This window comes from Neomonachus schauinslandi, chromosome 1 (genome assembly GCF_002201575.2).
Source record: "Neomonachus schauinslandi chromosome 1, ASM220157v2, whole genome shotgun sequence".
In the NCBI taxonomy this organism is placed as follows: Eukaryota; Metazoa; Chordata; class Mammalia; order Carnivora; family Phocidae; genus Neomonachus; species Neomonachus schauinslandi.
Window position 1 is genome coordinate 205,650,251 of NC_058403.1, and position 25,173 is coordinate 205,675,423.

The 25,173-nt window shown below is 58.5% G+C and overlaps 2 protein-coding genes across 5 annotated transcripts; one reads left to right on the plus strand and one right to left on the minus strand.

Annotated features, from left to right (window-relative positions):
- The first annotated feature begins 1,049 nt into the window (after positions 1-1,049).
- Positions 1,050-4,166, plus strand: STX10 (syntaxin 10). 4 transcript variants are annotated; one of them, XM_021705267.1, is made up of 8 exons: positions 1,050-1,219; positions 1,473-1,642; positions 1,785-1,879; positions 1,956-2,018; positions 3,190-3,297; positions 3,392-3,494; positions 3,595-3,689; positions 3,785-3,875. In XM_021705267.1, exons 1-7 carry the CDS (start codon positions 1,185-1,187, stop codon positions 3,681-3,683), a joined length of 663 nt encoding a protein of 220 aa, XP_021560942.1. In that variant the 5' UTR covers positions 1,050-1,184; the 3' UTR covers positions 3,684-3,689; positions 3,785-3,875. The 4 variants fall into 4 exon arrangements, with proteins under 4 accessions (XP_021560942.1, XP_044769041.1, XP_044769064.1 ...); XM_044913129.1 differs by lacking the exon at positions 1,956-2,018 and adding an exon at position 1,888 and having other exon boundaries at positions 1,051-1,219; positions 1,785-1,809; positions 3,205-3,297; positions 3,392-3,498; positions 3,785-4,166; XM_021705266.1 differs by having other exon boundaries at positions 1,052-1,219; positions 3,392-3,498; positions 3,785-4,166.
- A 1,802-nt stretch (positions 4,167-5,968) lies between these two features.
- NACC1 (nucleus accumbens associated 1) lies at positions 5,969-24,568 on the minus strand. Its single transcript, XM_021705268.2, has 6 exons — positions 24,394-24,568; positions 10,663-11,613; positions 10,366-10,539; positions 9,655-9,760; positions 9,452-9,549; positions 5,969-8,898 (listed from the first exon to the last, which is right to left on the minus strand). The coding sequence occupies exons 2-6, from the start codon at positions 11,603-11,605 to the stop codon at positions 8,639-8,641; spliced, it is 1,581 nt and encodes a 526-aa protein (XP_021560943.1). The 5' UTR covers positions 11,606-11,613; positions 24,394-24,568; the 3' UTR covers positions 5,969-8,638.
- Between the last annotated feature and the right edge of the window lie 605 nt (positions 24,569-25,173).

Genomic DNA, 25,173 nt, shown 5'->3' on the forward strand with positions numbered 1-25,173 from the left:
GGGAAGCCGTGGTCCTCCCCCCTCTCCCGCGGGGACCCCCCCGCCGAGACGCTTTGGCCTTTTTCCTCCTCCACGCACAGCCCTCCCCCCGCCCCACCCCCCGCACATGGGGACTCAGGAATTATTTGCGACCTGCTGAGGACGCACCCGTCTCCCCCTTCACCACCTCGGCGAATCCACAATGACATCCCCAGCCCAGGCGCTATCTCTGAGACTCTCTTTAGCGACTCTGAAGCACAGGGGCACACAGACTTTCCAAGAACTTCAGACATCTCGCCTAAATGTCTCCAGAAACAGACCGCGACCTCACTCAGGTGATGGCTCACCTCCGAAAAAAATGCATTTCCGGAGACCCCACCCAGAGCGCCTCTGTCACACTAGGGTCAACTCTGTCTCTCCAGACATTCCTGGCCCCTCCCTAGACGGAGACCCCACACGCAGAGGACTTCCTTGTACACACCATCCTCAGAGCCACCACCACACCCCCTTCCGCGACTGCCAGCCTCGCACCCAGAGAGACTCCACACCCCAGAAGCATCTCTGGGGTCCCCCACTCAGCCACCCCGACCCAGGGCGACCTGGAGGCGCCCCTCCTCTGTAAGAAAAAAAGAGGAGGAAAGAGTCCAACAAGACTCCGCACCTCCATCCCCGCGGGAGAGTGGGGAGGACCACGTCTTCCCCCAGCCCTTCCCAACCCTAGGCTGGGACGATCTCCCAGGGCAGAATCAAGGTGCAGGCTCAGAAAGTCTGTTAAGAGGATCTCCGAATCGAATGATCCCCTTCCCCAGCCATAATCTCTGATTTGAAGGAGGTTATTATTATTCACATTGCCCCAAAGGGAAACAGGTTGCGCAGCAACAATCCCAGGGGCTGGGTCTCCAACCGAGAGATCACGAGATCCGACCCCTAACCCAGCCAGACTTAACTGGGACACTGCAGGGTGCGGTGGGCTGCGCGGACGCGAAGCCGTCTCTGCCCAAAATAAAGATGGCCGTGAGAAGGGCGGAAGTTTCCGCACTTCGGGCCTCCGAGGCCTCTCTACCCTGCCGTCCCCGCTCTCGATGGTGGCACGGGTCACGTGACGGGGGCGGGGGTGGCTGCGCGTTCCCCTCTACTGGGAGGGAACCTGCTACCAAAGCCGAGAGGGGAGGGGGGGCTCGGCCACGGGCGGGGGGGCGTGTGCCATGTCTCTCGAAGACCCATTTTTTGTTGTCCGAGGGTGAGTGACAGCAATGAGGGAGGGAGGAGGGTGCTCGGTCCCCGTGCCAGCTAGTGCCCGCGTGCCCGCCAGAGCGTGCTAGGCGGACTGGGCACGGCCGTCGGGGTCAGGGTAGACCCGTGGCCGAGTGGGAGGGGTCCGCAGGGGGATATTAGGGTATCCTGAGCACCCCCCCATTCGTTTGCGGGCGCAGTGGCGGGCGGGAGGAGCGCCTGTCCCCAGCCGTGACCAATGTGTGTGCCCCTGCCCGCAGTGAGGTGCAGAAGGCGGTGAACACGGCCCGCGGGCTGTACCAGCGCTGGTGCGAGCTCCTGCAAGAGGACGCGGCGGTCGGCCGCGAAGAGCTGGACTGGACGACCAATGAGCTGCGGAATGGCCTTCGCAGCATCGAGTGGGACCTCGAGGACCTGGAGGAGACCATCGATATCCTGGGGGGTTGCAAGGCGTCCTGGGAGAGCCCATTGCTGTGGCAGGGGGCGGCTGGACACCTGGGAGGAGTTAAGGGCTTGAGGCAGAGGAGGGGCTTGTGTCTGGCTTTGGCCTTGACTCCTGACTCGGGGCTTACGCATAGTGGAAGCCAACCCAGGAAAGTTCAAGCTCCCAGCCGGAGACCTGCAGGAGAGAAAGGTGTTCGTGGAGCGGATGCGGGAGGCAGTCCAGGTGAGGAGAGTTTCCGGTGGCCTGCGTGTGGGGAGGTTGGGGTGTCTTTACTCACTGATGGCGTCCTCACCCCCAGGATATGAAGGACCATATGGTCAGCCCCGCAGCCATAGCCTTCATGGAGAGGAATAATAGAGAGGTAAGGCATCCAGACCCAACATCCTCACCTGAGGCTCTCAGAGAGACCCTCCCCTTTGCGTGCAATCCTGACCAGCTGTGCCCGTTCACCTGTCCCCCTTGCATGTATGTCTGTCCCTTCTGTGTCCGTGCCCATCTTCTCTGTGTGCAGTTGTCTCCTGGCTGTCCACCTCCCTGCTCTTTCTGGCTGTGTACGCCTGAGCCCTCTCTGTGTATATAATCCTTTCTGCCTCCTGGTGTGGGTCTAGATGCCCATTTCCTTTTTCTTTTTTTGCTTGGTGTGTTACTGTTTCCAGGATATATGTATGCCTACTTTGTTTCTGTGTATGTACCTGGGCATCTGAGCGGGTGAACTTGGCCTCTGAGCGGATCCTCCTCTGCGGTCGGCTTGCATACCATTTCCCTCCAAGGGTGTGCCTGCTCATGCCTTTTGTGGGCACTCTCCCAGCTGCCTCTGTTGGCACACTTTTTCCTTCTGTGTCCTGTATCCATTCTTTGCATGTTGTGAAACCAGCCTGTCTCCATCCCCTCGTGGGATCTGGGAGGGTGGGGGGCTGAGGCCTGCATGAGTTTGGAGTCCTGTATCAGTGCCCACATGCTTTCCAGGTGTGCTGCCTTGAGGATTAAAGTCCAAATTCTTTTTTTTTTTTTTTTAAGGTTTTATTTATTTCTTTGACAGAGAGAGACACAGCGAGAGAGGGAACACAAGCAGGGGGAGTGGGAGAGGGAGGAGCAGGCTTCCCGCTGAGCGGGGAGCCCGACGCGGGGCTCGATGCAGGGCTCCATGCGGGACTCCATGCCAGGACCCTGGGATCATGACCTGAGCCGAAGGCAGACGCTTAACGACTGAGCCACCCAGGCGCCCCAAAGTCCAAATTCTTAAATACATCCATTTATCTGATAAATGTTCTCCATGGATTAATTCGGTAAATCCTCATTCCAGCCCCAGGAATTTCCCCCATTTTACAGAGAAGGAAACTGAGGCAAAGAGACGTCAAGTGATATGGCCTTGGGGTCACCTTGATAGTAAGGAAGGGGTGGGTCTGGGGAACCCAGGCTGTCCCATTCCCAAGACTACCTTCCTAACAACCATCTAGATTTGCCACAAACCTGTGTCTGGTTCTGTTCTGAGTGGCCGCCTCTCCCTGAACCTGTGGTCTGTGCCCCCATAGATGCTGACGGGCAAGCCAGTTGCCCAGAAGTCATCCAGCGACCTGCTTGATGCCAGCATGGCCTCAGCCACCTCTCGTTACCTTGAGGAGCAGCAGGCCACACAGCAGGTGTGTGTGGCTGGCTGGGGATCCTGGGCTGGAGGAGCCTGGGGACGGCGCAGGGTCGCTTGCTGACAGCCGTTCCCACTCTTCCGATCTGCAGCTGATCATGGACCAACAGGACCAACAGCTGGCAATGGTGTCTGGGAGCATCTGGGTTCTGAAACACATGTCCAGCCGTGTTGGGGAGGAGCTGGATGAGCAGGGCATGTGAGGCCAGGATCCTAGGGGTGGGCCGGGAGCCCTCGGTTGGCTGCACTAGTGCGCACAGAATTTTGGGGGCTGACGCCATCTTGGTATCGACAGCATGCTTGATGCCTTCGCTCATGAGATGGACCACACCCAGTCCCGGATGGATGGGGTCCTCAGGAAGATGGCCAAAGTATCCCACATGACGAGTGGTAAGTCCCTCTGGGGAGGCAACTGGGGTGGTGCTGGGGGGCACTGCAAGGGTGGTACCCCATCCCCCTGTAACCTCTGACCCTTTTGCCCCCAGACCGCCGACAGTGGTGTGCCATTGTGGTGCTGCTGGGGGTGCTTCTTCTGGTTCTCATCCTGCTCTTCTTTCTCTGACCCGGGCCCTCCCAAGGGCGCCGGTCCCTCCAGCCCGGGGAGTTGGCAAGGTCCTGCCCGCCCTGGGAGAAGTGGTTCCTTCCTGGGGAGCTGTCCCAAGGTTCTCATCCAGAGCCAGTGGAACCCTCAGGGCCCTGGGCCAGAGCCCCTGCCACTCGTCCTGTCTCAAGTGCGCTTAGGAGGTGGTAGAGGTAGGGGAACCTCAGACACACTCCTCCCCACTTCTACTCTGGTACCCCAAAGCCCCTTGCTCCTGTGCCTTCTACATGTGCCAATTTGGAAATAAAAGCCCAGCCTTTTTTATACGCTTTTGTATCCTACTGTGTGTTGACTTGTGGCTCGTTAAGTGGGACTCCCGTTGGAAGCGCCCTGCTTGCACACCCTCTGGTGCCCAGGCGTGTACGCGCGTGTGCACTTGCCTGCACGCATGCGTGCCTATTAGGGATCTCAGTGGTCAGGATTCGATGCGGAAAAGACCATTCCAGGTCCTTTCTGGGTTTCACCACTGAGAACATTGAACAATTCCAGCCCTGGTTCTCCCTTGAGCTTTTGAAGTTTAGCCTCAACATCTTCTGCTTGTTCTGGGCCCTACCGTAGGCCAGCCCCTTCGCGGCGGAGCCGAGCAGTCGCTTCTGAGCGGCCCCATAAGGCTGGGCTCCGTGGCACACCCAGTCGCTGAGGCAGCGGCCCTGCCAGAGCTTGCCTGAGTGCAAAATGATTCCTGTGAGCCGGGAAGACTTGTAAGTGCCGTGAACCTTAGCCCACCGCCTCGGAGGTTGGCATCCTGCGCAGCACGCAGTCAGACAGCAGAACCACGCATCTCAGCCACCCGTTTACACGTTGCAAAGTGCTGCCTGTTACAAGGATGTCATCATGTCAGGCTGATCTGTCGGACCTTACAAAGAACCAAGTAGGTACAGGTTCCCTTTTTGATGCAAACCCACTGATGCTATGGTTTGGGTTCGCCTGATCTTTTTATACTTAGTTCCAAGTCTTCTTGGGGTTAGAAAACGAGACGTCTGGAATCAGATGGTGTTTGCACTTACCTGGGGCTACCTACTTGTTAAGACAGATGAGACTTCCTGTTACCCGAGGTGACTGGTTTTTCTGTTGATGCTGCCGGCTCTCAAAACCCTACTTTCTGGCAATTGAGGCTGGGGCTGGTTTTCTTGAAGTACACCTGGGCCTCCCTGGGAACTGAAATCCCACTTGATCATCTCCCCATGATTCTGGATGTTCCCCCAATCAGGGAGTGGACGGGCCTGACCTGGGCGGGGGATGAAGCCTCCTTTCCCACCTCAAGGCAAATATTTTCTGACTTAATGGGATCCCTAACATCCGTGAACAACCTTCCCCCGTTACTAGAAACATTTCTGAATCAGGGGGACCCTTGGGCCCATCTGTGTCTTTTCCATCTGACTAGAGAGAACATTTTGTCCTTCCCTATCCTCAGGACCTACAGCTCTACAAGGTATTTTAAAGAAAGGACACCGGCTGAATTTAACTTGCCACCTCAACTCTTGTGTTCCTTCTGATGCAGGAGTGTGTGGGCGCACTGGCTCAGATGCAGTGAGGGTGTGGGTGTGTTCAGGATGTGGATCTGGGGCTGGGTGTGTCAAACAGCCACAGAAGGGGAGTGAGCCAGTCGGTTGGTCATGCAGCCAATTCAGTGGAGGCCCTTCTTGGGGACAATCCTGTGGGACCCTGACACAGGACCTAGGACCCACGCGTGGGCAGAACAGCCCCGGGGCGCTGTGTCTGTACACACCAGTGTAGCCAGAAAGGTGCTGCAAGTAGAAGCTACATTTTTTAAGTAGGCTCCATACCCGAGGTGGGACTTGAACTCACGACCCCAAGATCAAGAGTCGCATGCTCTACCAACTGAGCCAGCCAGCCAGGTGCCCCGTTCTAGGGGGAAGCTACTGGCAGCTTGGGTTTGAGCCTGTTTCCCCATCTGAAAAGGGGACACTGCCCCTCCCCTCTCACACTGATGTTCTGGGATGTGATGTCTGGAATGGCTGTTCCCGACCACACTGAGCCTTCGTGTGCAGCAACTGTCCCTTCCTGGGACCCACGCCCCCAGAGAGCAGAATGCAGCAGGGCTGTTACAAAGGCGTTTAGTTTATTCTCCTCATCAGTGTCACTGATATTCTCATGGTTCACATTTCCCAGTGCGGCTCCTCTCCTTACAGTAGTTAATGTGCAATCTCACTTACGGGCCCGGGGAGTGGGGGGTCGGCCCAGGGCGGGGAGGGCGTTGGCACTTCACACGGACAGGGCGGGCGGTCTGTCCTGCGTGAAAGAGGCGGGTGAGTGGGCGGCCAGGGGAGGCGGAGGGGGGGGGGGCCCCGGGGTTTTTTTTTTTTTTTTTTTTTGCGTTGGTTGGTGATTCTCCATTCGTGCTCCTCCCTGGGCTGCCCGGGGTGGGGGGACCATGCAGCTCAGAGCAGGGCAGGGGAGGGGAGGGAGAGAAGGAAAAGCAGCAGGCCGCCCAAGAGGTGGGGAGGGCGGGGTGGGAGGGGCGCAGGGGTGGCTCCTGGGGTAAGGCACAACCCTGTCTTTGGCTCTCCTGGTGAGGAGTTTCCTCCCCTGCACCCCTGCCCGGCCCCTCCCCTCCCCTCCCCCCCACCAAACACACAGTCCCGGGAGCCAGGGGCACCTCCTGGGGTCCCTGAAATGAGAGGGCTCTGCCACCCAACCCAGTGCTGCAGGGGCTTGGAGGAGGGACAGGGGCAAGCCCCACCCGAAGACAAGGCAGGGAGGGGCTGGGCAGGGGCCTGTCCAGGACAAAGGGGTGGGGAGGGAAAAGACCCCAGTCCGAGAGAGCTGGCCCCTGCTAAGGCCTGGAAGGAGGGGACTAGGGACTCCTTCCTTGTGGGCTCTGGCTGGAGCCCTGGCCGGCCCCTCGGCCTTGGCCGGCCCGGCAGCTTGCCAAGTGACCAGGATATTGTGCTTTGGGATCGATGCTGGGGTAGGATGTCAAGGCCAGGACAAGGGCGTGGGGGAGGTGCGACTAAGGTGCTTGTGCTTTAGCTGGGGCGTCGACTCCCCCCATACACTGGGCCAGCTGAGGGCTAAGGTGCAGGGGCCAGGCCAGGAAAGCAGAGTGCCAGGACCCTGGCCAGACCAGACACCCCCCCACACCCCCACAATGAGATGTCAGGAGGGACCCCCTCACGGACCGGTGGGGGCTGCTGGGCGGTGGGGGAGGCCTCCAAGTCAGATTCCAAAGGTCCTGTCAGGGCTGGCCAACCCCCGCCCCACCTCTGGCAATCCCCCTGCCTCTGGAAGAGGCCGCTGGGAGCAATGGGAGCAGATCGGGGAGGAGACGAGAGGCAGTGGGGACGGGGCTAGAGAGAAAAAGGTGAAAATTGTGAAGGAAGGACACCCAGTGTGGAGGGAACAGGGAGTAAAAAAAAAAAAAAGAACCCTCCAGAGTTCACATGTAAAACTCAAAAAAACAAAACCCCTCGCGCTGGGCGAGGATCTAAAGAGAGGAATGGTTAGAGAAAATTCTGCAAACTGCTAACAATGGAAGCAGGCCCTGCCTCGTCCCCAGAAGCTGGGTTCAGCCAATGGGCCAAGGCCAGGGCCACCCTTCAAATGGAGCCCTGCTGGAGAGCAGCGGAGCAAGGCGGGGACCTGGTCAGACCCACAGGAGGCCAAGCAGAGGCCTGGCCAAGTCCCCACCTCAGAAATGCGCACCCACACTCCACACACACGCACACATTCAGCCCGCCCCCAGCCCCCACCCCGTCCTGCCTGCCACGTCCCCGGGGACCGAAGGGGACATCAGACACAGTCCCGTTGGTTTGAAAAATAAAAGGAATCTTATACTTCAATATTTCATTAGCTAAAAAAATGCTTTAAAAAGTATGTACAGGAGGCAGGGCGGGGGGTGGTGGGGGGGGAAGGGCAACAGCCCCCCAGCCTGCTCCCCTGACTTCCAGCTCTGGCCCTGCCTCTCATATCTTCATTTGTTTAAAAGCACAACTTCTACACACACACGCGCGCACTCACACGCACACACTTCTGTGAGCCCAGGAAACCTCTCGTTCTATTCGCCGAGACCCTCGGTCTGCCCCCAAGAGCCCCCGACTCGGGACCTGCCCCTCTCAGGCCCCAGGAGACAGATGGGGGCAACAGAGGTGGGCACGGGGTGGGGGAGAGAGAAGGGCACTGGGCCCGCCACCGCCCACCACCTTAGGTCAATGGTGGAGTTCCTCTGAGCCTCGGTTCCCTCAGCTGTGAAATGGGCAGTCCCCTCAGCCTCGCCTACCCCAGCCCCCAGGCGCAGGGACAGACGAGGGAGACAGGAAGGCGCTTTTGGAAACATGGAAGCACTGGGAGGTGGTGGCAGGAGGGGTCCTGAGAACCCTGGGGCCCCTGCAAGTCCCAAGGGGGTGCAGCAAGGGGCCCAGGGCCTGGGGAGGGGGCCTTCCTGAGCCCCCCAGGCCGGCCCCTCCCCACACCCGGGCCTGGTGAGTGGGGAGACCACAGCTGGGGGTTAGGGGAGGGGGAGTGGAGGCCCCCCCGACGGTGCCCGAGCGCACAAGAGAGGCAGCGCAGAGCCCGCACCAGCTGCTGCCCTCTCCTAGCCGCTCAGATGGGGGTCGGAGAGTGGGATGGGGAAGCAGAGGGGCTGGGAGCATGCAGCGCCCCCCGCGGGTCCTGGGGAGGGACAGACAGTAGCTCGTGACCAAGATGGTGGGCGGGTGTGACGGGGGGCGGGAAGGGAGGGGAGTGTGACGGCCCCGCGGGGAGGGTCCGGTGGTAGTTACTGGAGGGCCTCGGCCGAGGGGCCGGCCTCGCCGTCGTGGCTGGCCGTCTCGAAGCTGTGCTCCACGCCCATCATGTCCGGCTCTATCTTGCCAGTGTCACTGATGAAGGTGGTGTAGGCGTCGCCCTCGGCCATGAGCACCTTGAGCTTGGGGATCCAGCTCTTCCGCACAACGCGGCGGGCATTGGTGCACATGTCAGCTGCGATGGCGTTCATCTCGCTCTCCTTGAAGTTGGGAGCGAAGTTCTGGCAGTAGTCTGTGAGGGCAGAGTCGATGGCTCAGGCACAGCGTGGCCCTGGCCTCTCACCTTGACGACAGACACTCGGCCACACTGCTCCTTGATTCCCAAACACACGCACGCACACACGCACGCGCGCGACACCCGAACCCCCCTCAGAGGTGATGGAATGGAGGACTCGCAAGCTAGGATGCTAAACCACATCAGTTGGCCCCAATGCCTGACTGAGCTCGGCCACGCATGGGGCTTGAGAGGGTGGCCCAGTGCTCTTGAAAAACCTGGGTCATTTGCCAGAATTTAGGAATGGGAAGATGCCACGTGAAAACCCAGACCTCCCTCCCGACAAATGGCTGGGGCCTGGCTGCTTCATCGCTCCCATGACTCCCAAAGGACCACCCCCCCCCCAACCAGGAAGAAATCTCTAACCCATCCCAGCCCTCTTCCCAACAAGTCCAGACTGAGCCTCAGAATCCTTCTTAACCCTAACCCCCCCCCCCACCTATCAGCTAAGAGGGCCATCTGCCTGGCCCAGACCCCGCCCCAGCCTGACTCCAGAAGGCCAGACACTCACACTTGACAGCGTGCAGGACGCGACTGTCCAGCGGTTTGCGGCTGGGGTTGTTGGAGGAAGAGCGGATGCCAGTGCCACAGCTGTTAGCCAGCGTGTTCCTGAGGTGGGGGGGCACGAGGGAGGGGAGTCAAGCCCCCTGCGGCGGGGGGGCCGGGGGCAGCCCCCCTCCCCTCCCCTCCATCCGGGCTCTGTGACGGCCTCACCGGTCAAAGAAGGAGGCCAGGAGGCGCCGCAGCAGGACCTTGTGCCGCGTGCCCGCGCTGACGTGGCAGTTCATGAGCTGTGCCCTCGTGATGTACACGTTGGTGCCTGGAGTGGGGAGCAGGAGGGTGGCCGGGGGCCCCAGACTGCCACGTTCCCCACTTGGCCAGGCCCTGGCCTGGGCCCGGCCAAGACGCTCCCTGACAACTCGCCCCAGCATGGCCTCGTCAGCGATCAGGAAAGGACAGCTGGTGGTGCCACTGTCCACGGGGCACCTACAACATGCTGAGCCCTGCTTGCGCATGTGTGGCTTTTGCCCACACAACCACCTGGGCATCAAAAAGAACAGGCAGTGGAAGCTCACACCAAGGCACCCTGACACCAAGAGCCGAGATCCTTAACCGCTCTGTTAGTCAACCCTCCAACCACCCTATGAAGCCGTTCATCTCCCCGTGTGGCCAACGATGCCAGCCAACGCTCATACCAGCCTCTGGGGTGGAAACCTGGAGGCCAGTCTCTGGCACGTATCAGTGCCAAGTGGCGGGGGGGGGTCAGCTGCCCTAGGACACAGCCAGTGGGTGGCAGCAGGGATGGGGTTGGACCCCAAGTCTCTGGCTCCTAACCACCACCCCACAAGCCACTGGCTCGGAGGGGCACAGAGGCCCAACATGGGAGGAAGCGGGGAATCTGGGCAGGAAGTGATGCTGGCCCACCTGTCACCAGCTCCAGCTTCTCGGAGGGGTCACCCTCATCGTAGAGCTTGGGGTGGCAGCGGTTGCCAATCTGGTTGATGAGCTCAGCTGGGAGAGACGCCAGGTCTTGCCGTACCCGGATGCGATTCCGGGACTCGGGGGCCACCTGCTCGGGGAGGGCCTCCACCTTCTCGGCTTCGTGGGGGGTGGGCAGAGAGCAGCATGTGTCGGGTACGGGATGGGGGCGGGCTGCCGGGGGAAGGGGGGGTGGGAAGCAGGGGCCGGGCTGGGGAGGGGTGGGCAGGGCGGGCACCTCACCTGTCTGGCCAACATTCATCATGCTGTACATGGTGTACATGTTGCAGATCTGCCGGTACTGCTCGTCTGTGCCCTCCTCGCCTGCGTCCTCCTCCTCGTCCTCCTCGTTGTGGTAGGAGCCAGGGCTGTCGCTGGTGTAGGCGCTCGAGGTGCCCGGGCTGGTCCGCTCTGACGTGCTGGGCCCGCTCACCATGCCCCCGGCCGCCGCCGCCCCCCCGGCCGGCTGCCCAGTGCCGGCCCCCGCCGCCGCCGCCACAGCCCCCCCGGCCGGCTGCGCCGCCGCCACCACCGGGGCCTGCTGGGGCGGCCGGTTGGCAGCCAGGTCCGGTGTGGAGAACTTGGCCATCTTGCGGCTGCCATTGCCACCACCGCTGCTGCCGCTGTCCCACAGCCGCTTAGCCACCGGCGTGCACTGCACGGAGTCCGACTCCTGCTGCTCCGTCTTGACCCGGGACACGAGGGGCAGCGGGGTGCCACAGGCCGGCCAGCTGGACGTCTGCGCCACTGGGCTCTGGGGCTCGGACGACGGGGCCTCCTCGGCGTGCAGGCCCTGCGAGTCGCAGCTGGGGGAGCTCACCTTGAGAAAGAACTCGGTGCCCTTCTCCATGATCTCCTGGATCTGCAGGAAGCCGGCCGTGTACATGAGCAGGAATTGGTCGCCCACGTTCATGCTCAGCCGGCCCGTGTAGCAGAAGCTGAGGATCCGCTGGAAGGACTGGGGCTGCACGGCGGCCGGCAGCTCCACCACCGCGCTCCGGCTGCTGTTGAACAGGTCCCGGAAGTAGGAGCTGCTGGCCGCCAGCACGGCCCGGTGGGCTTTAAAGGCGTGGCCCTTGACGACCACGGACACGTCACAGTACAGGCCCTGCAGCCGCTGCTCGTTCAGACACTCCAGGATGCTGTTGCCGAAGTTCGGGATCTCCATCTGCAGGGTCTGGGCCATGGCGGCAGCTGCACGGGGGAGGGGGGGACAGGGGCGAGACAGACGGAGACACAGGGTCAGGCAGCAGACTCGGCGCGCCCCTCTCGCGACCCTCACCTGCTGCGGGGAGACACGTGGGGGCAGACATCCACAGGGTGAGAATTGCCCGGTGCCACCCACACCCTCGGTCCCGGCACGGACTGGCCTCTAGGACAGACTGTCAAATCAGTCATGTCAGCTCCAGGCCCGGGTGGCCGCCGGCTGCCCCTTGCAGACAAGGGGCGGGCAAAAGCATACTTACACGTGTGTGTCTGAACACGAAATGAGTTAACACAGTGTGAACTCCACGAGCGTTAACCATCACGAGCACGACACGCATGGTTAGGTAACTCTGAAGGGCACTGGCACCGGAACACCAAAGGGGCAGGGGCATCAGAGTCTTCACACTGCGTCCGCAGCACTGAGCCCGTGACCCCCGATCACTGCTGGCTGAATGACTGAATGACCACTCAAGAAACCCTGAGGCTGCACGGGAACATCACTAGTCGGCAGGGATAATGCAAATGCACACCACAACGAAACACCATTTCATACCAGCTAGGCTGGCGAGAATAAAAAAGACAGACAACAAGTGTTGGCAAGGAGGAGATCGGAATCCTCCTACACTGCGGGTGGGAATGTAAAATGGTGCGGTTGCTATGGAAAACAGTCTGGCAGTTCCTCAAACGATTAAACATGGAACTACCACATGACCCAGCAATTCCATTCCTCAGAATTATACCCAAGAGAAATGAACACCTATATCCAGAGAAACACCTGTACGTGAATGTATACGGCACCATTCGCGATCGCCAGAAAGAGGGGAACAACCCAAACGTCCGTCGACTGATGAATGGCTAAAATAAAATGAAATACGGTCCAGCCATATAATGGAATATTATTCAGCCATATAAAGGAATGAAGCACTGATACATACTATTCTATGGGTGAACCTTGAAAACAATATGCTAAATGCAAGAAGGCGGACAAAACAACTGTGTATTATATGATCCCATTTATGTAACATGTCTAAAATGGGCAAATCCGGAGCCAAAACAAGCAGACTAGTGGTTGCCAGGGGCTAGGTGGGGTGTGGGGTGGCAAGCAGAAGGATGCGGGGGTTTCTTCTGGCCATAACGTAAAATAGTCTAAAATTGTAGTCATACGCACCCAACTCTGAATATACCTAGTTTATCTTCGAACACCCGGGGTTTGAACTGTGTGGGTCCACTTATACGCAGAATTTTTCAATAGTTCAGGACTGTAAATGTATTCTCTCTTCCTTATGATTTTGTTTTTTTAGTAATCTCTACACCCAAGGTGGGGTTCAGACTCACGACCCCAAGATCAAGAGTCCCATCTACTGACTGAGCCGGCCAGCAAATCTTAGGATTTTCTTAGTACTTTTTTCTCTAGCTTATTTTATTGTACTTAACACATACAATATAGAAAACACATGTTAACTGTTTATGTTATCAGTAAGGCTTCTGGTCACCTGTAGGCTGTTAGGTTTTGGGGGAGTCAAAAGTCGTATGTGGACCTTTGACTTCGTACGCGCACTGGTGGGGGTGTTAGTGCCCCTAACCCACTCGTCATTCAAGGTTCAACTGTACTAAAAACTGTTCAATTGTACACTTTAAATGGACTCCATGGTATGTGCATCTCAATAAAGCCGAGGAAGGAAGAAAGAATGAATCCATACTTGCCATAAACACTCTTTTGATCCTGGTGATCATACTGCTTATTTACAAAAATAGATAGTATGTTCCATGTCAGCACAGAGTCCACTTGGGATTCTCTCTCCCTTTTCCTCTGCCCTCCCCCCCCCCCCCGCCAAATACGTAAGAATAATCTTTTTTTTTTTTTTTAAAGATTTTATTTATTTGACAGAGAGAGACACAGCGAGAGAGAGAACACAAGCAGGGGGAGTGGGAGAGGGAGAAAGGAATAATCTTTAAAAAAAAAAAAAAAAAAAGGAACTGTCTGTGACCCTGCGCAGGGAGCCCAGGCATCTCTCAAATGTGAATTTCTGCAGCACAGCCTATTCCATCAGTGCACATTCCAGCACATTCCAATCCAGAACTGGGCATGTCCAATACTCCGAGAGCACTCATAAAAGGGCTCTGAAGGACAGTGTGGCTTTACGACTATACCCATAGTAAAAGTGAGTCCCTACAATTCTATTAAAATATAGAAGGCGGTGGTCCTGAATGGGCAGTGTGGGTATGAGAAGAGTCGGGCTGGTAAGGAGAAAGGAGGAAAAAGCAGGTGTGCAAAGGCCCTGGGGCAGGTACCAACTAGAGCCCCCAGCTGTTTCCCCTCATTCCCAGATTAGCTTTCATGCATCTTTCACATCTTTCATTGACTAGTGAGTCCATTCTGAGCTGCCTCCATGGGTTGAGCGCTGGGACACAGGGGCCCTATCTGGTTCCACCGGGCTCACAGAAGGCTGTACAGACGAAGAGAAGCAGCCATGCACTCATGGATAAGTGCGTGCTGGCTCCAGAACCAACTCGCTCCTGAGAGCAGGAACTCAAATCTCTACTTCTCCATTTGGAAACAAATGTTGGTAAGACCAACCCAATCGTGCAAATTCAGTCTGTCCTCACTAAGCTGCTACATGTGGTGGAACCCTGAGACACCAGCAGGCCCCGCCCCTCCTAGCAACCATGCTTCCAAAGAGCTGACAGGTGACCTGCAGGAAGTTCTTTGAACCCTCTTAGCAAACCTATGGGGCCGATTTCATACTCCCAGTTCTCAGATGGGAAAGCTGAGGCCATGGGGAAGCTAAGAACTGTCCCAAGGTCATTGGTGAGTAAGTAGTAGGGACAAGATTCAAACCAGGGTCTGTGCGGGCACTGAAACTTGTGATTTCCCTTGGCTATGCCCTTTGCCTCCTTGTCATCATCAAAATCACGGTCACTGCCAGGAAAAACAATTTAGGGTCATCAGGGGGCGAGGCGGAGACAAGGACCCTCCCATCAGAAGGAGCACACTCCTTCCAGGGCCTCAAACTCAGTGCCAGATGGGCTAGAAGCTGACCCTCTGTTTAGAGACAGGAGAAACTGAAGCACTGAGTGCAGGCAAAGGACAGAACCCAGAGCCTGCTCCAGGGGCCTCACAGCCCCAACCCAACTCCCAAGGCTGCCAAAATGAAGCTGCTCCAGGTACCGGGGCCCAAGTGACCAGAGTCAAGGGGGCCAAGGGAGAGGCTAGCTCCCAGTCCCTGAAAGAGAGCTCTGGACCCCCAGCTTGGAAGGCTCACACCGTAAGGGGGAGGACTGACACAGGAGAGGCCTGTGGTGGAGTCAAAGCACCTCCCAACCCCAGACCTGGTTTCAGATGCCAGCCCCCCACCTCTGTGCCTTGGTTTCTTCATCTGTAAAATGGGGACTCATTCATCCAACCCACCCTGATAAACCGCACGGCTCAGGGGACCCAGCTCTAAAGAAGACTGGCTGTCTCCACACGCAGTCGTCTGGTGGGGAGACACAGGGAGTGATACAACTGGGGTGTCACTGAGGGGCTGACTCTGGGAGTAAAGGCAAAGACACGGGGACACAGAGCAACTGTCTGGGGCAGGAAGAAGTGAAGTGCAGTCTGGAGACCCCCAGGAAGCCAGTGCTGGCTCGAGGGGAGTGCAGGGGCAACAGGGCTGCTGGGAAGGGTGTGGGACAGGGGGTGCCTGGCCTGGTGAGGACAAATGTTTCTGGGAGCAGGGGGAAGCCTGGAGCAAGGGAGGCGCAGGCCCAGACCACCGGAGAGCTCCCAGCAGCAGCGTGGAGAACGGAAACAGGTGAGACACTGAGGGCCGGGCCAGTGGTGGGGGCAGGCGGCAGGGACAGGGACAGAGAGGACAGTCAGACTCACGAGTGAGCGGCTGCAAAGAGGGAGCACCAAGGCAAGACTAAGCGACTCCAGTTTGGGACGCAGCAGCTGGTGGGGGCTGTGCTGCACCCAGGGGCTGCAGAGGGCATTCTGAGGGGTGCTCCCAGCCATGTTCAGCATGCCAGGTGCTGCTGCAGGCGCTCTCCTCCGGGTCCCCTCCACGGGGGAGCGCTATGACTGCCCCACTTGAGAAGGGGGGACTGAAGGGCAGCCCTGCTCCTTCCCCGGCAGCTGGCCTTCAGGGCCTGACCCCTCACTGGGAATCAGCACAGGCTGACCGATCCGGGCAAGCTCAGCAACAGGTGTGTGGAGGTCCCTGCGGTAACAGGAGGGAACACGCACAGGGAGGGGCCCCCGAGGGTAAGAGCCACCCGACATTCAGGCTGGGGTTTCCCCAGCCTTGTGAACCCCAGCCTCAGAGCCCAGCACCTAGGGCTTTGAAGCCTTTGACTAACCCTTTGGGAGGGGGAGGGAGACAATTGGTACAAATGGCTCAAGCGATCAGTGCCTAGGGATCTCCCCTCCCCGCCCAGCACAGGTCTTGAGTTGCAGAAACCCTTCATGGCCTTGTTGCCCCTGCAAGGACAGGGGAAAGCAAGGCCTTGGCTGGTTTTAGAAGCAGTAACAGGCCACCCTCAGGTTCCCCTCCCTCCTCTCATCCCTGGGCAACTACCCCAATCCAGTCCTCTGGACTCAGAAGGAACAGCTATCCTGGCTCTGTGTGAAGCCCCTTCCCCACACCAGCCCTGGGCGGGGGGGTGGGGGGTAGGGTGGGGAGGACCACGGAGCCATAATGGGCTCCCAGAAAAAAACAGGTCTAAGTACCTGGTACCTGGCCTTGGTCACCTGCTGCCTAGGAAGAGATGTGATGGAACCAAGAGTTGGGGGTCTCTACACCATCCAACAATTCTGTCCCCACCAAGCACACTGCATGGCTCTCCCACCCAGCCAGGCCTTTGCCCAAGCTGTCCACCCTGCCTGTAGTCCCCTTTTCCTCCCCCTGCCTACATCCTTCTCTCCTACGCTCCACCACCCCCCGGCTCTGAGAATTCTCCAGACTAGAGATCCCCCCTTCTGCACACTCTCTCCACCACCCATCCACCGCGCCCTTATGCTTACCTCTGAGAACGCTAAATCCCATTTGACTATAGACTCCGTTAGGGCACAAAACCATTTGAATCCTCTCTCCTCAGAACTTGGCATAATAGCCTGTCCATCTTCTGGGGTCTTCAGAACCCCCCAAGGGAAGGGGCAGCCCCCAGCCCTGAAGAGGGCCGAGGGGACCCCCCTAGCATCGCTAGTGTCCTGGCCACAAATGTGAGCAGGTCTCCCAGTGAGATGCAAGGGCCCAGCACACGGTTTCCATGACCTCCCAAGTCACTCAATAAATATTTGCCAAGCGCCTGCCTGGGGCATGAAGTGCCTGGGAGCCTGGGGCAGGCCAGGACTGAGACAAGGCCTGCCTCCAAGGGCTCATGGTCCAATGGGGAACGTGGCCATATATCCAGAGTCACACAGATTAACGTGCTGCATACCTGGGCCTCTGATCTTGCCCAGAAGAGGTGACATTAGAGCGATATGGCGGGGGGGGGGGGGGGCGTCTAATGAGGCAGTAGTGGGATGGGAGCGTAGCCCTCAATGTCTGGGGAAGTCATGCAGAGCCCTGGGGGAGGAGCAGGCATGGTCTTTCCAGAAACTAAAGGTAAATAAAGGCTGATGCTGCGCTCCATCCTTGGTCAACCTCTCTCCTCCTGGGGATTGAACCCAGACTCAGGGCTCTGTTCTGGACCAAACTGTGCCCCTCACCCCAATGCGTATGTTGAAATCCTAACCCCCAATGTGTCTGTATTTGGAGATACAGTCTTTAGGAGGTAATTAAGATTAAACAAGGATATAGAAGTGGGGCCCTGATCTGCTAGGACTGGTGTCCTTAGAGGTTTCTCTCTCTAAGCACGCGCACCAAGGCCCAGTGGGCACACCTGATCACAGACCTCCAGCCCCCAGAACCGTAAGCACTGTCTGTTGCTTAAGCCACCCGGTCTACAGCGTTTTATCACGGCAGGCTGACTCAAGACAGGCTGGAAGTACCATCCACTCACCTCCAACTCCCCCATGGAGCCCCTGGCCTGGACTTCCTGTGGGTGCCGGGCCTGCAGATGTCCCAGATACCAACTCAACGTGCCGACAACCCAACTCCGCCCCAGTCCGCTGGCCGTAGCTGTTGCCAGCTCCAGCCCTCCTCGCTCAGGACAAGACCCTCAGATTCGACCCCAAACTCTTTCAAAACCAGTTTTCACCCCCGGCTCTCGGACTTCCTAGCGTGCGGTCTCGGAGATGGCCACAGCTCCTCATATCCTCCCAGTCGTAACCTGGCTCGAACTTCCCAAGACAGAACCTCTCCCAACACCGACTCTATGCTTCTCCGGCTTGATTTCTCCTCCCCGGTGCTTCCTGCCGTCTAGCTAACTAGATGTGTCTTGGGCTTTGTGTCACCTCCACCAGGGCACGGTGCCTGCCTCTCTGGTTCATATCACGGTGTCCGCTGTCTCTAGATCAGATCAGCACATGATGGGTGCTCAATAGTTGTTTGTGAAATGAATAATTATTGCCATTACTTCCAACCTCACTCCCTGTTTTGTTCCATGTTAGCGTGACTCCAACAGTGTGACTCAGAAAAAGTCTCTAGGCTGGGCCCGGAGTGCCATCCACGCCACAGGGACAGTCCCCAGGGCCAGTGCGGAGGGGGCTGCGCAGACAGGTGCCCTCCTCTGGCAGCCGCACCAGGTGGGCGGCCCGCAGTCAGGGTCCCGCTCTGGGCTCAGTGTAACAGAGGTTTGGATTCCCGCCAACTGCTCACACTACCGGCCGATCATGCCCGGGTGGGAGTGGAAACTGCCAGTGGTCTGGAGAGGGAGCCCCAAATTCCCCAGGCAGCAGAAGCTAGGGGTACAGACGTATGACACCACCACGGGCTTTCTTTCCCGCTGACCTTCCGGGGAAGCAGCGAGCTGCCCAGGGACACGTAAGCCAATTAAGGGAAACCACCAACTCCAAGTAGAAGAACCAAAAGCCCTTGGAAAGCCCCACAATCCTTCATGCAGCTCAGCGTGCAGTCAGAGTAAAGGGGGGGGGTGGGAGGACACCCCCCCCCCAGGCTGCTCGAGGAGTCTTCCTGGCCCAGAGCCATTCGGACCCTCTGTAGGAGCTGAATTGGAAGACAGCTTAGGCAAACACTTGCTAGCGAAGAACAAAGTGTTATCTGACTGTACAGATCCCTACTGTCCGCATCTTTTTTTTTTAACTTTTTATTTATTTATTTTTGTAATCTCTACAACCAATGTTGAAGCTGGAACTCATGACCCCAAGGTTACGAGTCCCAAGATTAAGAGTCGCATGCTCTTCAGCCAGGCGCCCCCCTACTGTGGGCATTTTTTTTTTTTTTTTAAGATTTTATTTATTTATTTGAGACAGCGAGAATGAGAGACAGAGAGCATGAGAGGGAGGAGGGTCAGAGGGAGAAGCAGACTCCCCGCCGAGCAGGGAGCCCGATGCGGGACTCGATCCTGGGACTCCAGGATCACGACCTGAGCCGAAGGCAGTCGCTTAACCAACTGAGCCACCCAGGCGCCCCTACTGTGGGCATTTTTAAAGTACGTGCACATTTAATTCATTTTCCTTTTCCCCAAAAAGCTGCCATTAAATCCACGGTGGGTGACAGGGTTTGTGACAGGATTTGTGACAGGGTGATAGCTGGCAATTAGCATTCACAACGCCCCTGCGGTGCACGGTGCCTGGCAAGGGCTCGGATTATACTTCTTGCTAGTTTCTGAGGCAGAAATGACTCTTCCCGCCATTTTCTGGGTGAGGAGAGCAAGGCCCAGGAACTCACCGAGGCCGTGTCTGGCTCCTGTCCCAGAACCCAGAGGTAACAACAGCTGAGGCTTCCTGACCATGGCTGGCCCCTGCCAAGCTCATGCTTTACATGGTCCCATCGCTCCCCAAGGCACGTAGCTACTGTGGCCAGACCCATTTTGTGGACGGGAAAACTGGGGCTCAGAGAGGCCAGAGCCAAGAAGGGAAGCCAAGACAGGCCAAGGCCAGAGCTGGGGCTCTTTACCCTCACTGGATGTGTCCTCTCCAGAAATGGGGTCTTGGGTGCCCTCTGAGGGCCAGACGGGGTGCTGCTCCTTCTGCTCCCCTGGGGGAGGCCTTCTCCTCTGCCCAGCCTCCCCTAGCCACTTTCCACCCTTCCTCCCCTCCCTGCCATCTCTGAGGATGAGCAGTCTAGCCCAAAGCTTCTCCCTCTCTCCTCCCACTCGCTCCTTGCAGCCCTGGGGAATCTGGCCTGGGTCTGCAGCAGCTCCCCCACCCCCCACTGGCCCACCTTTCTGAGTTAACACCCTAATCCCTGGGGCCTTCAGACTTGAAGGACCTGGTGGCAGTAGCCACGCTAAGGGTGGTGAAGGGAGCGGCAAGCGTGAAGGCCCCGAGGGGACACCAGTGCAGCTGACGAAGGAGGCTGGTAGGGCCGCAGGGCACGTGGCTACTGGGATGGGGCTTGTTGACAGGTGCTGGGAGACCATGCGGGGCCTCAGCAGGGCCTGAGAATCTGAATCCTATTATCCTGCCCGAAGCTCAAAGCTTCCTGCTTAGAACTGTGCTTCCCTTCCTCTACGCTGCCAGAAAACATGCACCCAGAGCAGTACTCGCCCCCTGACATCAGTCTTCCCAGCTATAGAATGGGCTGGATGGTGGCAGCTGCCGCACAAGGCTGTCTCAAGGGTTAAACCAGCAAGCCACACGGTAGATTGGTGCTTACCCTGCGACTGGTACCCAGTAACGCCAGCTGTGATTATTAGTTGTGTCCCCTTCTGTTCGTCCCAAGCCCCTTGCAGGGCTGTAAAGTCTCAGACAGCAGCGGAGACATCCTACACCACTCGCCAGCTCCCAGAACCTCATGCCATTTCGTGATCAATCGGGCAGTACTTCCTGGGTGCTCCCCACCGCCTTCCCAGTATCTTCACACACCCCAGACGCCAACCGCTGCATCCCGCATGGTAACAACACAGCGAGGATCCCCTGACCTTGACCCTGCAGCCACTGGGGCCAGATCATTCTTTGGGGAGGAGAACTGCCCTGTACCTTTTTTATGATGTTGAGCAGCATCCCTGGCCTCTACACCCACCAGAGGCCAGGACCAGCCCCGGCTGTGACAACTAAAAATGTCTCCAGACATTCCCCAAGCATCCCTTGAGAGGAGGCAGAATCATCCCTGATTGACAACCACTGCTGCACAGGTGTGCCTGCTGGTCCCCACTTATCAGAGGAGGAAATGAGAGATGCCCAGTCACAAACGAGGCCCGGCATCTCAGGGCCGAGCAGGGTGGTGCTAATGGTGGAAGCACTGTCCACTACACCATGTGGTTTGCTCACCTTTGCCCAACCCCTGCTTAATTCAGAAAACAGAGTTGCTGTCCTCACAGAGGGCTCTTGGATCTCTAAGAATGCTGAGACCTTGACCGAAGGAGGCGGCACAGGAGAGATGGGACGATGACCACAACCAGACACTGGGCCCAACCTGTAACCGCCACCAGACCGGTCCCACTTCCCAACCTCTGCAGCTCGAAGGGCTCTCCGGGGGAGACGGAGGGATGGCATTCTCAGCCAAGGGGACCCAGGAGCAGAGGCAGGGAGACGGGCCTGCACGCTCCTGCTAGGCACAATAAGCACCAAGGGCCTGGGGAAGGGGGAAAGGGTGATGAGGAGCCAGAAGGACCCAAGAGAGGAAGCACAGGCTGTTCAAGCACTGCCAACTTGTCTTCAAGCCCAGGAGGGAGGCTCATCGTCGCCTCAAACACAGGCTCCCTTCCCATCACTGGCTCTGGCACTGACCCTGATGAACTCTGAGTCAGACCTGGCTGGACCAACCGCCAACGGATCCTCCAAGACAGACAGAAACTCAGCCGTCCTCACAGCCTGGCTCACTGGGGCTCCCCACTGCCTGGCCTGGGCCCCAGACTTTAAAAGGCCTGGATGCAGGCCAAGGCGTCTGGACTTTCAGCTGGGGGCAGTGGGGAGATCCAGAAGACCCTGAGACTGGGCGCTTTCCTGCAAACGGCACTAAGGGTCTCCCATCTTCACACTAGGGTCACCCCTCACTCCTTCCCTCATGAGGACAAGATATTTAGAGTACTTAGCAGGAGGCTGGCACATGCTCAATAAAGGCTTTCAATGTGCTGTCCCCTCTGCCCAGAACATTCGCTCCTCCCTGCCCCAGCTTCCCCCACCAGGCTGATTTCTTCTTATTCAGGGCTCAGCTCTCCCACAAGCCTTCCCTGACCACCCAATTTGAAATTCTCCATCCCCTCTCCTCACCAGGATCTGTTATTCAGAGCTGCTCCCCTGGCCCCAGCAGGCAGTCGACACCCTAGGGAAACAAAACTGTCCCACAGGTCCCTTTACTTGTTGTACTTGCTATTTTGGCCTTCTTTGGCACCCCAGGTCTGTGTGCCCCTACGTCCTGACAAAAAAGCAGCTTCTGAGTGCCTTCTCCTCTAGCTCCAGGCGCAGCTAGGAGCTGCTGCCCTCCTCTGCCATCCACTCACCCCGGCCAGCACCCACCAGCCTCTGGCCCTATTCCAGCCATGTGACCAGAGGTAGCCATCCTTGTCCTCAGTACCCAGCCCTGAGCCCCAGTCTGTGCCACAGAAGCCAGCCTCGGCCCGACCAGGCAGGGGAAAAGCATCTTTAAGTGGGGCTGCGGCCCAGTCCCCCCCGCCCCCCTTCCCAGAGCCAGAAGGCCAGCCAGGGAGAGGAGGAGAGCATGGCCCAGGTGGGATCAGTTCTAGGAGCTACAGGGAGACTGGGGGAGGACAGGGAATGAGGATGACAACCCATCATTAAACCCAGGCCTGGGAGATACCACTTCACCCAGCAGTCTGTGGCTCTTGCCTCAGGGGCTGAAGATCCCAAGTCAATGTTCCCAGGACACAATGGTAACAATTAGCTCAGAGAGAAGGAAGGAAAGCTGTGGTGGTCTGACCCGGGACCCAAAAGGGGAAAAGACAAACCAGGCAAGCAAAGCAAGATGCAGCTCTGGAGCCAGGCCCCATCCTAACTGCCTCCCCTTGCCAGCCTATAGTTCCGTGACCCCTGACCTCTTGGCTCCCAGAAGGGGTGTGTGTGAAATGAGGTGTGACCAAGCCTCTGAGAAAAAAGCTTCCACTATTCCAGCCCTCTGGGACACACCAGAAAAACTGTCCACGAAGGTACGGACCTATCCCTTGGAATGGGCAAGAGAAAAGGCCTGGGCACAGAACTCCCACCAGGCAATCCAGAACAGCGTGAGCTCCTCCAGTCATGCTCCTCAAAAGCCAGCCTGGGAGACTGTGGATTTGAGCTGAGCGCCAGTCAATCCCAGTCTGCCACTGTCTAGTTGTGTGACCTGGGACAAGCCACCTGGAGCCTCAGCTTTCTCCTACCATGGAGAAGGCCTAAGCTGACCCAGTGGTGGTGAGCCATCAATGAGCTCATCCCAGGGCCTGACCCAGGAAGAGCACCCCACAGGCAGAGCCCTGGGGCCAATAGCCCCAAAGGCCTGGACCAGGGTGTAAATACTGGTTTTGATCTCCTCAGTGGCCTGCCTTCTCCCCATCAGGAGTCTCTGAGACACAATGAACAGAGCTTTATAGGCTCACCTCCCCGTTCTTCACCTCTGGGAAGCTGGTGCCTGGGAGGCCACGGTATAAGATGGTGGCTGTGAGGTCCCATCCCTTAGGTTTGAGCCCCAAGGCTCTGCTCACAAAAAGGGGAGAAAGAATCTAGTATCCCAAGATACTCAGGTAAGGGCCGTTGGGCTGCCTCTCTGCAAATACATATGCCCGAACTAGGTGTTCTAGACTTTCTCAAGCTGCCCACACAAACACCCACCGGGTGCGCCAGCACCTTGGAAAAGGCAGCAGAGGCTCGTCCACAAGGTAGATCGGAGACCCAGAGCCTGACTGGGATGAGGAAAAGAGGAAAGACCCCAGATCTGGCCCAGAGCGAACACCTGGTGGGGGAAGAGGTGGCATGTGCCTTTTGATCACACTAGTTTCTCCGGACGCCCCGTTTCGCGGCCACTAGCCTAGCCCAAAGGCGCTGCTTTCCCCCTCTCCCAAAGCTCCTACAGTAGTTCCTCAACCTACCTGATGGCCCCCGTATCTGGCCTTCCCCCCCCAAACATCTCTCCAAGCCCTAACCTCATATGACCCCTGCAAACATCTCTGGGATCTCCTATCAGCCCCCACCCGAACTAACTCCGCCCACACCCACCCTGCCCCACTTCCTGAGCTTCTCCTCAGCCGCCCCCAGGCTTGTAACCTGACCCACCCACCTCCTCCGGCGCCCGGACACTACCTGCGAGTCGGCCCCTCCCCCCCCCCCCTCCGGGCCCTTTCCCTCCGGCCGCGCCGCTCTCCCCTCCTCCCCCACTCGGCCGACCCAAAGCCCGACTCCTCCTCCCCCTCCCCCCCGGCCTCCCCGGGCGCCTCCTCACTTTTCCTCCTCCGGCCCTCCAACTTCCCGGGCCTCCGGCACCTGCCCCGGCCCAGCCTCGCGCCTCCCAATCGCCGAGAGCGAGGTGGGGGGAAAGTCTGGGCCCAATCCCATCACCCTCAAACCCCACGGCCCGGCCCGGGACTGGACGCTCAAGGCCGCTAGTGAGGGCCGGGCCTCTCCGCACTCGCCGGTCCGGGCACGGTGCAGGTTGCGGACCCGGCTCCTTTTCTGTAGGAGGAGCCCCCACCCGGCCCTCCCCGCTCAGCCCTCAACCGGCCCTCGGATGCCCTCGGGCCGCCCCGGCGAGACGAGGCCGGAACCGGGCCTGGGGCGGGCCGCCTCACCTGCGCCGTGGCGGCGCTCCGGGGGCTCCCGGCGGGCTCCGCAGCGGCGGCTGGAGCCGGGCCTGGGCCCGGGGCGCGCCCCCCTGCGCCGGGGCCTCGGCCTCCGCCTCCGCGGCCTCCGCGGCCTCCGCCTCAGCAGCAGCGGCAGCCGCGGCGGCCATTCATTGTGGGCCAGGCCGCCCCAGCCGAGCGCCGAGCGAGCGCAAGCCGCGCCGCCGCCGCAACCCGGCCGGGGAGGAGCGGCCGCGGCCCCGCCCCCGCACCGCCCCAGGCCCCGCCCCCGAGGCGAGGCCAGCTGAGTGCCGAGAGCGTCCCTTCCTCCCATCTCCGTTTTCTGCTTTCATCTCCCGTTTTCTGCCTTCGCTCCTTTGGGTCCCCGCCAGTACCTTGGGTCTGCTGGAGAGTTCGACTCCCGACCCTGACACTTCCTAGTTTCTCGACCTTGGACAAGTCTCTCTGCCTTTCGGAACATTCGTTTCCTGTAAAACGAAAACAACAATGAATTCTATTTATTGTGCCAGGCACTGTTTTAGGCTCTTTATGGGAATTATCTCGTTTAAACCTCACAGTAACATTTTTAAGTCGAAATCATAACACACTTGTACACACTTTATAGAAAGGCACATACAGCTGAAAAAACCTGCTCAAGATCACCAGCAAGTAAGCGGTGGCAGGTGGCAGGAATCAAACCCAGGCTCAAGAATCGACAATAAAAGTTAACGATTTTATGTTTATGCCAAGCCAGATTCCGTTCTAGGCATTTAACCTGCACTAACTCGT

Bases quoted from the DNA above. Each gene is read 5' to 3' on its own strand.
- NACC1 (XM_021705268.2), bottom strand. From the start codon at position 11,605: ATGGCCCAGACCCTGCAGATGGAGATCCCGAACTTCGGCAACAGCATC. The intron at 10,540-10,662 runs GTGAGGTGCCCG...CCCCCCACGAAG, and splicing joins GATGAATGTTGGCCAGACAG to CCGAGAAGGTGGAGGCCCTC. The intron at 9,761-10,365 runs GTGGGCCAGCAT...TCCCCACTCCAG, and splicing joins GAAGCTGGAGCTGGTGACAG to GCACCAACGTGTACATCACG.
- STX10 (XM_044913106.1), top strand. From the start codon at position 1,185: ATGTCTCTCGAAGACCCATTTTTTGTTGTCCGAGG. The intron at 3,298-3,391 runs GTGTGTGTGGCT...TCCGATCTGCAG, and splicing joins AGCAGCAGGCCACACAGCAG to CTGATCATGGACCAACAGGA. The intron at 3,499-3,594 runs GTGAGGCCAGGA...TGGTATCGACAG, and splicing joins GAGCTGGATGAGCAGGGCAT to CATGCTTGATGCCTTCGCTC.